The 15,036-nt window shown below is 33.4% G+C and overlaps 1 protein-coding gene across 1 annotated transcript in view; it reads right to left on the bottom strand.

The window, feature by feature from the left end:
• The window catches only part of KIAA0825, a gene marked incomplete at its 3' end in the record, with an annotated part of 217,959 nt that extends 211,944 nt beyond the window's left edge, over window positions 1-6,015 (bottom strand). The window contains exon 1 of the mRNA XM_084305804.1: window positions 5,879-6,015. Coding sequence (XP_084161930.1) covers window positions 5,879-6,009 — 131 coding nt within the window. The 5' untranslated portion in view covers window positions 6,010-6,015. The remainder of the gene's footprint in view (window positions 1-5,878) is intronic.
• Between the last annotated feature and the right edge of the window lie 9,021 nt (window positions 6,016-15,036).

Below are 15,036 nucleotides of genomic sequence, written 5' to 3' on the forward strand. Positions count from 1 at the left end.
CTAAACAAGCTCAGTTTTTTGAACAAACTGAGGCATCAGTCCAGATGATATCAATGGACACTCTGTATGCAACAACAGGACCATAAGTTGTCTTAAAAACATTTGTGGTCAATGAAAAAAATACAGTCATGTCTATGTGCAACCCCATCTGAATCAGGTAGACAAGATCTGGAAGACAACAGGGAAATCAGACGTAGCTCTGTACATAATTTTTTTTTTCCCCCTGATTACCATTGTTAACTGGGTCTTTGTTCCATATGTTTTTTTTTTTTTTAATTATTATTATAATCATTATTATTTGTTTGTATGTTTGTTTGTTTAGAATAATCTCTGAAGCATTTAACCTTACCAATAAGGAAAGGAATCCAATTCATGTTTCAAGTGAACAGGTACCAAAGCTAAGATTTTGCTGGAACTAACCAGAAAGGACTTAATTCTTCCATTGGAATTCAGCCTATTGGTACTACATTAGAATAACTGTGCATGGTCAGTCAGAATTTCTGCATATGTGTGGCAGTGGTCACTAGGAGATGTCAAAGAAAAATTAAAACAAAGCAAACCAGAAAAAAAAAGTTAATATTTCTCAGAATATTTTCATCATTCTCAGCAGTTTGTGACACAAGGCTTTAAATCAGATAGTGTCTTAGCATTTAACAGGCCTCAATTAGTTTTTCTTCCATGAAAGCTTCCACTTGTGTTTCATCCTATGGAACTGTTCATACACAAAATGAAAAATAAAATAAAATTAAAACAAACAAACAAAAACACAAACAAAAACAAACACACAAACAAACAAAACCCACAAAACAGCCACAAAACTACTAAATACAGTATAAAAGTAAATGAAAGAAAACTTAACCTAACTCTGTAGCAAAGCAGTCTGAAAATTATGGATTTTTATGAAATTGACTGATTTTTCACGAAAGTTCTTGAAAAGTTTTTTGTTCTTGAAAGTTTTTTCATTTCCACTTGAGAAACATCTTGAGCCTCCATGAGTACATCAATGTTTGCAGCTAGAATTACCAATATGCTATTATGCCAGTGAAAATGTGATCACACTGAAATAGATTCTCCTTCTTACAACTGATGGTGTTTTTTTCTTTTGTTTTGTTAGTTTTGCTGTTTTAATTTTTACAAATAAAGCTAGATTGTCTTACGCTACCTGTGTCCACATTAAGAGTGCTTTTCTGGAGTACCATTTGTAAGTATTCACACTGTACAGAGACAATCTTGACTTGAGAACTCCTATGTCCTTCTATTTATTAAGTTAATAACTGTTTTTAGGAATAACCTAACCATGTGGAGAGACCGCTTTTGATATGACTGCATCAGCAGACAAACTGAGGGACTGTTCAGTTACAAACCAAGTACTATAATGGAACTGGTAGTGTATGCACTGCCACACTGATAAAACATTTTGAGAAACATAGCATCAAAATGAGGTTTGCTGTCTCCATGAATCATTCTCCATTGCCTAAGATGACTACAACTAAGCTGAAGGATGATCTTCTAACTCCTTTCAATTCCTAAAGAGCACTGTTTCAATTTATTTCATGTAGAATATGGAACAGCCATAAAATGACAATGAGATTGCTTAAATTTAAACTGCTAAGCTATAACTGAAATAATCTTTAAACCTCATGTTACTTAAGCTTAAAAGCCTCATATGCATCCAGATCTGCTGTTAGAATGCTAGAATGTTTACATGTCTTTTATTAAGAACAGATAGGTTGTTTTAACATTAATGAAATAATTGTTTCTACTGTCTTCTGAAGGCAGAAACGCTAACTGTATACTAGTTTAAGATCATCATTTATATTCCTGGGAAAGTTTGACTGCTAGCTTACAGGTCATTTCATGTAATGTGAATCATACCATTTGGAAATCTGTGTCAGAGGACCTGCCATATACTTTGAGAGTAAGAGATCTTTGAAAGAAACTTTTAGCAGTGTAATTCCCACATGCATTTTACTCGTACCTTTTCTAGAGAGAAAGCTACCAAGAAAGTAAGAAGCAGCTATCTCGAACTCAGGGATCACACGCAGAGACAACACAAGCTGAAAAGGAATAAAATTACATCCTTGTCGTAGTTCAATTACTCCTTCCTACAAATTACAATAGGGCAGTGGTTAGACAGAAACTTTTCACAAGGATTTTACTAACATTGTTCCGGTATCTTAATAAGAGCTAAATTCTCTGTTAAATACTATATAAATGTAGAGCAAGCAGATTACATATACAAGTATCATGGTTTTCTTTCTTTCTTTTTTTCTTTTTTTTTTTTTTTTGAAAAATATTCAATCCAAGTGTCCATTACCAATGTTTTTCCTGTCATGTTGGCTGTAGTAAAACTCTTGTGAATATTCAACCGCTACTTGGGATTTTGGATGGAGATTCCAAGACTTTGCCAATTCTTTTGAGTGAGTGAGTGTAGCTCCTACCTGAAAATTCCAGAAAGGAACAAGCCACAATTTTCTTCAAAATAAAATAAAGAATAAAAATAGAGGGAAAGATAACTCTTGCAGCACATCTCAATGAAAAATACACAAGCCCTTGCATACTGCAATTGTGAAACAGAAAAATGTAATGAGACAGCAGTGCTTGTCTGAAACTCCTGCTTCTTTGCTGTGAAGTGTTAATGGTAGGAAGTATTTCTATGCACATCAGCAAAGTCGTAAACAACATCCAAGAGAACTGGAAAGTGTCATACTAGCACCCTGGTTAAGGAACTTTCGAAATAATCCTGAAGTCTGCAGGTTAAGCATCCTGTCCTGATTATAACAACTTACTCATGCCCTGATTATAATTTATATGAACAGTTATGGGACAAAATGCAATGCTGTAAGTACTTATTAGTCTTGACCTCACTGGAGCCCTTGAAAAAAGACCTTCAGCAAAATCCCAGATGACTTTTTTACTGTTAATTAGACAGAGGGTCAGCTTGAAGTTTATCAGACTGAAGTGAAATCAAGCCTCTGCGAAAAGCCCTAGAAAGACACAATCTCCAGTGTATCACAGAAATATAATTATTAGTAAATAATTTTGCTGAAACCTGAGTAATTCTTCTGTTGAAGAAGACCTAGAATACTTTATAATTCCCTACAGCCTCATAGCATCTGTTGGCACTTTATTGCCACTAAAAAGCAGACAACCACCCACTGAAGTGACAACAGTTCACATGCACGTGTATGCACACTCACACAAATCACGAACTGCTAAAGAGCCTACAAAGTTTGCAATCACATTTAAGCTATGCAAACTTGCCTTGCTTTCAAACACTATGCCTTATTTTCTGCTTAGTAGTAGTAAATATCAGTCAAAAGTTTAGTTCTATGAATTACTCATAAATTAACTGTTATGAACTCTTAGGCGTCTATACTAGAAGACAAAAAGTCTAGCAACTCAGTGTTGAGAAACAAAGAAAGTCAAAGCAAATGTGAGGGGAAATACTGGAGACAAACAGCAGTCCTAATGAAATTATGAATACAGCTTCATGTTTTAGAATAACCTGACACCACCACTGCACTTAAAACTGGACAGCAATGACAATGACTTTGAGAGTTCATATTCACCTCCCTCTGTAAACTACTGTAAAAATAAAGTTTTCATTCAAGTGTAATAAGAGCTCTGCTATATAACAGTGAATGAATGAACCACTTATTGCCTTAAAACTTAGAAATAAAACAATTTCCCACAGATGCCTTTTTTTTTTTTTTTTCCCTTTGTTATAGTGTCAAATAGAATTGGTACAATTCAAAAATACAGAAAGTAATTCAAGAGCTGGGAAGCATATCTGATTTGTTGTGTCACACAATTTTATAAAAGCTGTTCAGTTGGAAGGCAATAAATGAGCATTCAAGTGATTTACACACTTTTGGATCATAATTTTTTACACAATGTTTTATTTTTAAAAATATATATATGCTGTATACTATTATGTTTATTCTCTGTGGTATAATAAAATCATAAATCTATCTGATGAAAAATAGATTGTATTCCAATTGTATCACTGTAGCACATAGAGCTGCTCTTATCATACCACTTACAAAGATCAATGGTAACCTGAAAATGATTTCATTCCATGCTACCTCTAATATATTAGCAATAAAGGACTGTTTTTAATTTAAAAGTCACATCAGCTGCTGTCCATCTTCTTTTAAACTCCTCTCGATTTCTGAGACTGACATATTACAGGAGCAAAATATCACCTGGTAGCGACAGGGTTTTCTGACTTTCCCTGAGAAAATTAGTTGAAAAACTAGCTTAAGTGTCAATTCAACAGAAATGCAAAGGTTTTCCTGACATGTTTCCTGTGCTACCACACCCTAATCAAATTGCCTCCTCTCCCTGCAGACCTTAGGACTGAAACTATGAGAGGGGGATTCTTAAAAATGCTTAGATAGTTCCACTGTGATGATGTTAATGTAAAATATAACATAAAAAGTTCGCTGATGGTACTATTAAAAGGAGCAGTCAGCTGGCCTCTTCTCCCACAGCCAAAAGATTTCTCAGCCAGCAGTACATATTTGACACATATTTAAAACCACAAACAAAAACAGTAGTAAGGCATGTGTTCATTTTGACAATAATCACTCTAACCCTTAGGCTGACTTTGCATAACAATGACAAATGCAGTGTTATCTGGTAGCTGAAGAGGTGACAATATCTGGTTTACACATTTGTTAAATATACTGGTGCTGTTCTTTCCAGATATGTAACACCATATACCAAACACACCTTTGACTATTTTATGACATCAAACAAAGTAAGCAAGCGTCAGCATTTCACTACCATCAACAGCTGGAAAATTGTAATTGAAATTGCACTGTGCAGTGGTCCACAACTCAAAACATATTTCCCAGATCTTCAGTAACATTGTTGCCTCTGGGTAGCTACTACCAAAACATCCGTAGTCACTAAGATTTTAAGCAAAATTTTGAAAAGTGAGATACTGATAATATTAATAATTTTAATAATAAACCTTTAAAAAATCTCAGCTTGGCATAACGAATATAGCAGTAATTCAGAGATGACCTAAATCAGTTTTCAGTGACGTATAGCAAAGATTTATCTCCATTATACAGGAAGCTGTTTGGTAGCAGACAAAGACTTCTCACAAATGTGGCCTTCATTAAAATTACATGATCAAAACCCAAGTGAAGGACATTCTTTGAAGGCATGACTCTACGACATGCTTTGCTATCTAAAGGCAAACATTGTCAAAATTTAACACAAGATGATGGTTCTTGTTATATGAATGTATAAAGGACACTCAATCTATTTGCGTAAGAGCATCTTTCACAATATTTAAAATACTTCAGAACACATTTTTAAAGCACTGATTTTTGTGAACTAGTATGTAGCAAAGAAATGGACAATGAAATAAATAGCAAACCAAATGCTAGTTAGAAAATCTGGTATTGCAGCATAAACGTAATTGAAATAGGTAAAATAATTTTATAAGAAATATTTGTACTAACTTGGTCTGTCTACTTTCATTAGAACTGTTTAAAGGACACCATGGGTTCAAATTTTACTTTTTTTGTAAAATTCTGCAGCTCTCAGTGAATAAAAATTCTTTTAGTTATAGAAAATACAACTGCAATAGAAATAGATGGTATTTTTCTTCCGCAATCACAACTACTGCAGTAATTCCCAAAATTAAGATGATTCAAATGTTAAAAGTACCATGCAGAGAAACACCAGCGCACAAATATTAAATGTCATTAAAATGTGTTAAATGCTCAAGCAGTAATGATGAATTACTATGGAAATAATATTAACCTACAGCAAGAAAAGAAATAAGTCAAAAGGTGTATTTCTTCCTAAGCTTAATGACTTTCACTAACATTTTGAATAAAAATAAAACTCCCTTTACCTGGAAGAATTCTTCTTTATTTTTTCATCAATATCGTTAAGGACTTGTTGAAACTCTGATTCTCCAGGAAGGACATTTAACAAACAGTCCAAATTGGAAGAATCAAGAGAATACTCTCCTCCCCACTCCATATTCAGAATCTGTAAAATAAAATATAAATACATGAAAATAGTTAAATAAGGAAAAAATCAGACTCTAAGTATCAACATATATGAGGTGTTGAAATAATGAAATACATATGCTAATACTGGAAGCATTTGTGTAGGAAATTATAAAATGAGTGTTGAATAGCACACCTTCTGCCTGCTTCTCAGTACAGTTCTATAGAGAGGTATACCTGTAAAAAAGATATAAATTTCATATCTCACATTTTTCATTAAAAAAAAAAACACAGTTATTTTATCTCAATCGGAGTCGTACCTTTGTTTTCTGGAATTAAAGCACATCATCACAGCTAACTAGAACCTAAAAAAAATCAGCTCAAAACACTTCAGTGTACCTGAAAACAAGAGACATAAAGTTTTTGAGATGTCTTTCTCAGTGACTTAATTGATACCTATTTTGCCAAAACCTAAGTCAAATCCACTGGTTTACTCAAACAAAATAAGACACTAAATCCCAGGAGTCTCTACATCATAAGCAAAGCACTAGCAGAGTGCTGCTATTTTTTGAGAAATAATGAAATTGATTTTACAACTAGTGATGACTTAGTACTAAAATTAAAGAAAAATTACTTAAAATTGGAAAGTTTTTAATAACTAGTCTTTTTAATGTCTACTATTTATTAATACTACTCATAAGCAGTAACTTAAGGCACAGATGTTATTATTCAGACATGCGCAATATCTGGGCAACAAATTATGATGAATTAACCATTCACCATTTTTCTTACAAGCAATAAAAGTTTATGAAACAAGCACTATGTTGGCCAACAAAGATCATTTTAATATTTTAGACTACAAACTGTAATAACAGAAAATGCATATGTAATTTTCCAAACAATGAAATCTTGAATGATCAGAATTAGCTTTATTTACATTGTAAGCCTAATTTAGGTTATGGAAAACACCACACAATTACCACTGTGATTGTGGTTCATATTATCTTTTGGATAGTGACTCACTATATTTTCACTAAAAATATGCTTGCTGTACCAGCAAACCTTATTGAAAAACAGATCACGATTGCCTACTCTGCCAGTATTCAAATGCAAACCCATCAAGACTGATACTTTTTCCTCAAATACTGTTTCTTCGTACTTAAGATCTGTGAAGGACTAAACTCTTAACTGAGCAGAAAGTTGCCCAGTTCTTATATGAATCTTAATAGTGATGGCATGAATACCACTTTTTAACCCCTGTTGCTGCCAGCAGATAATATTTGTTTTTCTTTCCTTTTTTTTTTTTTTTTTTTTTCCCCAAGGAAATTCTTCTAGCCACATTTGGGGAATTTACCTAGTATCATTACTGTAAAAATAAACTGATGGATTCTAAGTGAACATTCTACAAACATCTGCTCCAAAATACACATCACATTAAGACTGAAGATCAAGATTGTATGTTTGGTCAAATATGAGTACAAATTATAAATAGCAAAACTGCCCATTTCTTCAGCAGAAGTGTCACTGATTCTGGCTTTGGTCTTTCAAAAAGAAAAGTTAATGCCTGAAGGTCCTGTAGAGCCTATTATCTTGCACATCTGAATGAACAGTATAAAACACATAGAGCCAAGAAATATCTATTATATCATTATCTTAAATTCTCAGAAGCTAAAGAATACCCCTTCACAAATAAAAATTCCAACACTTCTCAACATTTTGGAATGTAGCTGAAACTCAGTCACCCTTCTGGTTAAAATGTCTGGATGTAAACCAAATGCATCATGTAATACATCGAGGGAGGATCGGTCTTTGAACATAAGACTCAAAGTATCTTAACAGATGTTGCTGTAATTAAAGACACTGTAATTAAAAGTAGAAGTTAAAAAGCACTCTCCCAAATGCTGAAAAACTTCAGTCAGCCATTCTGGAAAAAAACAGTGGGCCAAACTAAGTTGCCCAACAAATGCAAAAAGATTAAACAGTGCTTTATGAAACAGAGATGAAATAAATACTGAAAATAAAGTTGTTTACTTGTATATGATACTATTTATATTCAGACATGGTCACACAAATCCATTCCCTTTTCTCTTAAGAATTACTTCAGAATTTATACAGAATGTGACACTAACTCTATTCAACACCTATAAATGAAACCCATCTTTTATTGAATTACTCTTCCAGAACAGTCAAAGATCGGTGTAAAATGTACTGTATAATAGATACATATAATGAAAAAAAACATGCGTTTGAATGATTCAAAGTTTTCATAAAATAGCTGTGCAATCAAAATTTAATATTTGTTCCTTATTTTTTTTCCTTTCATGGCAGCCAAAATAAGCTTGTGTTTCACAGAAAAATACCAGCACAGTTTACAGACCACTTACTGTTTAAAAAATTCATCATATGAAAAAAATCACCTTGTAAACACGACAGCCTAGTTTTCACATATGCATTTCTGTAAGGCTTCTATGTCATACTTTCCCAGTTCGCTTGTCAAAACAAGGTAATTATTTTTCTCAGTCTTGGTTTATGGTGAAAAAAGAAGCATTTGATTAACCAATTTCCAAATACTGTTTTACATGGTCAACAGCAACTCCTTCATACAAAAATCTAAATATTTCTGTAATACAAGACTATCACAAGAAGAAGCAAAAAGCAAAGTAAAAACGTTGCAGAAGGAGTGCCTAAGTACCTCAAGACATGAAATGATTCAGATTGAGCAGGGACTCCACTGTTCCTTGAGTGCCCTGGTGCGCCCAGCTGAAGGAGACCGCCACCTGCTCCACCAAAGGGATAACCAAAGGGTTATCCCTTTCTGTCCCCTTCTCTTGGGGAATTTGTGGCTGCTCCCTGACAGCCAGTATGGCAAAACCCTCCTGAGATGGTGGAATAGTGATTTTTGTTAAGACAAGAACCTGTGTCTTCAGCTTTTTATTATTTGTAAAGTTACGGGGGAAAAAATGTCTTTCATATTCCAAATTATTTCAAAGCATTTTAGTCTTATAATAATGCACTGCTTCTGCAAATGTAATTAACTTAATAATAGCTCTTATGCTGCATAAATAGGATCATTCTATAGGTTTTGTATTAACTATTACAGGGAAATATTATGTGTTCCAAGGCAATCAATCTTACGGAACTGGATTCACATGTAGCTCAACTGTAAGAGCTACAGTTCTTTTCCAAAATATATTAGAGGGTCACCAATCACCATTTAAATGAGGTAACTGTCACTCTCTTTTGGTAGCTACTCAGGAAACGTAACCTACGTACAGTGTAGCTCAACAAGAAACAGCTTTCAGGTCTCTCATTTTAACCCACCTCTAATTTTAAATTTAATATTTAAATATTTTTATTTTTAGTACCAACATGATTTAACTTCACTGTAACAATGTGGCACCTCTAACAAACTGAACACTAAGAGTTGATTTTTACCAGGAACAATGCATTTGAAAAAACATTACGGAAGATTCAGGTTGATGTGACAGACAGATATATATACATATTTTTTTCCAATTCATGCAGTGGTAGCCACTTTTTTTTTTTTTTAACCACTTCAGGAGCATTTTTCATTGCTTTGTGTGAGTTTCTTATTTCAGTGTGAATGAAAAGGAAGCAATCTTTTCATAGAAGTCCTAAATAAAATGATAATTAGTTCAAATCAGGTATTTTCTCATTCTGATAGAACAACTCAATAAGCATTATTGTTGTGAAAACCCTTCCATTACAGAAATACATGGAAATTTGAAGGAATTTCTAGGATTAATTTGTAGTTTGTAATGATTATATTTACTGTAATAAACATTTGTTCTCAGACAAATAGTTTGTCAACAGCACATGGACCTAAAACTTGTTTTTTTTACAGGCATTTTCACTAAATGTATATACATGTACAGTATACCTGTATACATGCCTAAACCACAATATCTAACTATAGATTTATAGTCTAACATACTGTAAAATAGATATGCAGCTATAGATCTCCCAGTCCCAGAATAAATCCCATTCTTTTTAAATATAAATCATTAGTCTTTCATTACACTTGGTAAAACATTACTAAATAAGTCACTTTAACAGCACAGAAATCCTTTCCAACATTTCTAGCCATTTTGTAAGTGTTGACAGAACTATTTATTGATAAATATTCAGTACTGTTACTCCTTAGTTTCTCTACAGCACTTCAGGCAGTTAAGATTCTTGTTTTGATTTCAGTGGGTTTCAGATATCACTGGACAGAATCAAACATCAAGAGGGTCAGGCAAATTTTTTGTTATAGTTACACATGACCTGCAGGGTAAAAAAAAAATAAATCTAAATACAAATTTAAAGTTCTGTTGGCCTGGGATCTCCTCTGAATCAATTGCCTAGTGTAATGGAAAATTAATTAGCTGGGTCCTTTAGGCCCTTTTGAGAAAAACATAAAAATAGTACCTATGTATTAAAGAAAATCAGAGCAGAACTGAAGCACTATTTGTAGAGGCAGACATGGTGTTTGGTCACACTCTGTTAATCCTCCAAGTAAACTTTAAACCTTCTTGTGTTTTCACAAGAAACCTTGAATACATCTATGCAACCTCTGCTTAAACTAAGAAGTTTTAGGAACTACACCATTTCACAAAATAAAGATCCGAAGAGAGACTGGCCCATTGCCTTTGAGCATCCAGCTGAGCCAATTGAACAGTGGGTCTTCAGAGAGAAAACAAAACTAACCATCAAGGTTTCAATAAAATCCAGAGGTAGGCTTCTCTACACACACTAGTGTGTATGAAATAATGTAAACCTTAGCCTACTACTTAAACATTGGCAGATATGTAATGGAGCCAACTATTTGTGGGCCGTCACACCAAGTAAATGATGCATACTCTGATAAAAGGTCTTAAGTCCCTGTGTTGATATGCTGGTAAGGCCAGAACACGACACAATATATAACAGATTTATTTAAGCAGACTGAAAATTAACAACTATAATTAAATGAATTTCAAATAACTTTAACATGAGTAGTTTGACAAAGATAGAGAATTAAATACCAAGTTTATGTTTAATAGTGGAAGGATAAGAAAAAAAAAGTCTTAAATTTGGTTATGATAATTTACCTTTGTGGGTTACTATGGAAAAAATATTTTGATTGTATCATAATTTTGGTTATTTACCACAACCAGCACACATGTATAGACAAAACCCTTCAGTGAAAAAAAAAAATAAATCAAACAAACAAAAAGTAACAATAACAAAACCAAAAACAACAAACAACTGGTAGGCTGCTATTGCTTTATTAAAATCAGTGATTTTTAAACCAAGATTTGTGTAAGCTGAATATTCTACAACTCTGCCATTTGGTCTTTAAAAAGTCAGTCAAGAGTTAAACAAGAAATCAAGACCTGTCACGAATTTCATTCAGTTAATGTCCATTAACATATAAATATTTAGAAACTACTACTATAAACATACCCATTTAGCAACATGTTTTTCAAAATATAACACCCTGCACTTCAGCACAAAATTCTTTGCCTAAATGCAACCTAAGGACCATGGTAATCAACCTTTCTGGACTGTTACAGACAATCTAGATATTTGAAAGCTTACTTTCATGTTATGTGATTTTATCCACATATCCAGGAAAATAAAATAAAATTATTACTGTTAACATTACTTTAAAAAGAGGACGTCAATGTACCAGTGATTTGTAAATGCGGACATTTCAAAGTGCAGCACTATATACATACAGAGCTAGCCAAATATTTTTTTTATTATTTTTTGATACTGCTTATCTTACAGTTGATATCTTTTTATTGCTCTAACATCTCTGTGAAACTAGAGGGGATGAGAGAATTGACAAGATTTTTCATCACTGCGCTTATATTCCAAAGCATCATCTTAACAATGATTTCCCTTATCTGTATTTAGTTGCACAACTGTTCCCAGATGCTTTACTACACATAAGATGTCATCTGCAATCACACAGCAGGCAGAGATAGGGATGGCAGTGGCTTGAGATAATATTCATTGTGAAATTCCTACTGTTCCGGACTCTGCATCTCTGAATATTTAAAGTTTTTTGGAAACCACATAGGGCTTACACAAGAAACACATTCAAAAATCATAACTTCTAGAGCTCTACTCTGATACGGTAAAAGCTTTATACCCATGGTATACCCATGTATACCAATACTTTTTTTGGTTCTGTTAATGGTCAGGTACAGAAGATCCCTATTTAAATTTTCCAATTGCCCATCATACTCACCCATTTCCCAGGCTTTCTTGAAACATACACAGCTTTTACAAAAATAATACCATCTATTTCCAGGAAAAAAAAAACACATATATATTCAATGCATACTAAAAATAGTCTTCATGAGGGTAGTATTTAAATAATATTTGGAATGCCACGAATAACTCTGATACAAGTTTTAGTAAAAACATTTTATAATGTTCCCCCTGAAGACATTTTATATTTAAATGTTAATTTCATATTCTTTAGTTATTACTCACCATACGTATAACACATTTTCCCTTGCATTTTTCAAAGAAATATTCTCAGTATCTATAATTAAATTTGCAACTACATTGGGCACATTCTTCCTACAACTCTGTCCTTATAAAAGACAGCAAATTCCCCAAAAGTGGGAATAAGATATATTCCGCTCAGTGGAACTGAAGAAACTCAGTCCTCGCTTTGGCTTGTATCTAAAGCAGTAATATTAGATTGCAGTTCTCCAGTCTAATGCAGTTACACCAACCATAAAATGATCATTACCGCCTGAAGCCTTGAAAACAGACCAGATATGTAGCCCTTGTAGAAATCTTCCTATTCTAAGAATCAGTTAATGTGCATTTCTGACAAATGCAGTATGCTGTTATTTGTGGGTTCTTCAACCTATGAAGCTTTGGGCTGTTTTCTAGAATTCTGTATGTGCAAGAATTTAAAACTGAGATCTATGAGTTCTCCTTACCACCTCACCTGCATTCTTTGGGCTTCTCACAGAGATTTGCTGAGAATACAAAGCAAAGGAATCAGTACTGCTTTCTTAGGTTTCCTTCTACTCAGGAGTGGTAAGAGATGCTCAAAGACACAGAGATAATCCTCATTTACATAAACTTAATCAAACACCAATGGTCAAAGGCAGTGGATTCAAAAGAGGAACATGCCATCTGGAGTTGCAAAAAAACTCCTGAGGAGTTATGTCAGAAAAAAAAAAAAAAAAAGTGATAAAGCATAACTTGATTTCATAACCTTCAGAAAATAAGAAACGGCCATCTTCTGAGCAGCTCTTCAGTGGAACAGTGTCATAGCATCTCACAGCTGGGTACCCCACTGTGTACAATACTGAAGATTCAACGTCTACCAACAAGCTGTCCACTAGCAAAGATAAAGAAGGCTGCAAGATGCCTCTCCTCATGTAATTCATTTTCATGACTGTAGTTTTATTATATGTAATAAAAATAAAAGAATAAACTTGGTGTAATGTTTTCTTCTTCAGAAATGGTTTAAGGCCTTTCCCCAAAAATTCAATAATCCACTTTTCTGCTATTGCCATATGCACAGAAATGCAGCATAAAATCCTCCTGCCACTGTGATTAAAACTGGATCAATCAATCTCATTGTCAAATGCATGTACTTTATGAATGATGAGTGTTTCAAAAATTATTTTCTATTACAAAAATAATTACTGATCAGTAGACTAAAGTAATCACTTTACTAAAGTACTAAAGTAATGCATAGACTTAGATTCTTAGAAATCTAGGTACAAATACCTTCCATATATGTTTTCTTCTCTCTTTTTTTTTTTAATTGATGGTATTTGCCAAGAACTAGAATAACTTCAAAAATAACTTAATGGTATTTCATGTATTTTCCACAGCTATCGCTCAGGATCGTAAGTACTGACTGTGATTCTGTGATTCTGTGATTTTGCATAATAGTATGAGAAAATATCTGAGACCAATAGTTTACCAGAAACACTGCATGGCATTGCGTTTTTTTTTGTTTGTTTCTTTTTCCTGAAGGACAAAAAGGTAAGAAATCTCCTATATGTGAGACTAATGGTGTATCTATTGCAGAATTATCTTTTCACCTATGGCAATAGGAGATGCTATTTAGGGATGATATGTGAGCTTTCTCACTTTCTGTCATGTACGAAGAAAGAAAGAAGAGGTAATACTTCATAAACCCCCAAACCCCTCAGAACTATACTCTCAAATAGACCTGCTATAGCCTTCCAATCTTGCTTGTCATTAATGTTTTAAAATAAATGTACCTACGGAACTAATCTTTTAACACTCTGGTAAAGAACCTAACATAAACCATTTCAATTAAAAACCTTGCAAACACATACTAGATATTTCTATGCTTACCCCAGAAGCCTTTTCTCCTCTTGTTTATTGGAAAATCCTTCATCCTGGTGCAATACTCTTTGAGAACAATGGTACTTAAAGGAAAGAAATTTCAAGACCTTTGAGGTCTTACAGTTCAGTAGATCAGATACAGAATTGTTAGAATGTTAACGGGGAATAGCCTTCCAATGAAACTATTATATTTTAAAAGGACTACAAAAAAAGTCTGTGACCACAGCTTTTGAAAAGTAGGATGCAATTCAGTCCCTTCACTCCTGGACATTCTATTTTCTTCCATTACTTCTCAATTTAAAAGAGTTTGAAAAATGCCAATTTTATAAAAATGAAATGCAGGAACACTCCATAGAGATGTCTCTTAGTGTCCAAGTTTATAGAGATGACCTTAGGGGCTTGCTTAGTAGTAAAGATATCATGGATTATTTTTTTTTCCCCAAAAAACTATTATCAAAGCTTCTTAATAAATTTTACACATAATCATACAAAAGGTTTTACTGACAACAGGACATGAGGTGTCCATTAAATGTCCTTGTTGTTTCTTTTCTTTTTTCCTTCTTTCATTTCTTAAATCAAAACTTTGAATTAATTTTCTCTGATATGACATGCAAAGGTTTCATGCCATGCTGCTTAATGCTGAATCATTCAGTAAGTAATTCATATCAGTAAGGGTAATGAATTCACAACTGCTTCCTATTCATCTACGATTTTC

The sequence above is a fragment of the Netta rufina genome (assembly GCF_964035555.1).
Source record: "Netta rufina genome assembly, chromosome: Z".
In the NCBI taxonomy this organism is placed as follows: domain Eukaryota; kingdom Metazoa; phylum Chordata; class Aves; order Anseriformes; family Anatidae; genus Netta; species Netta rufina.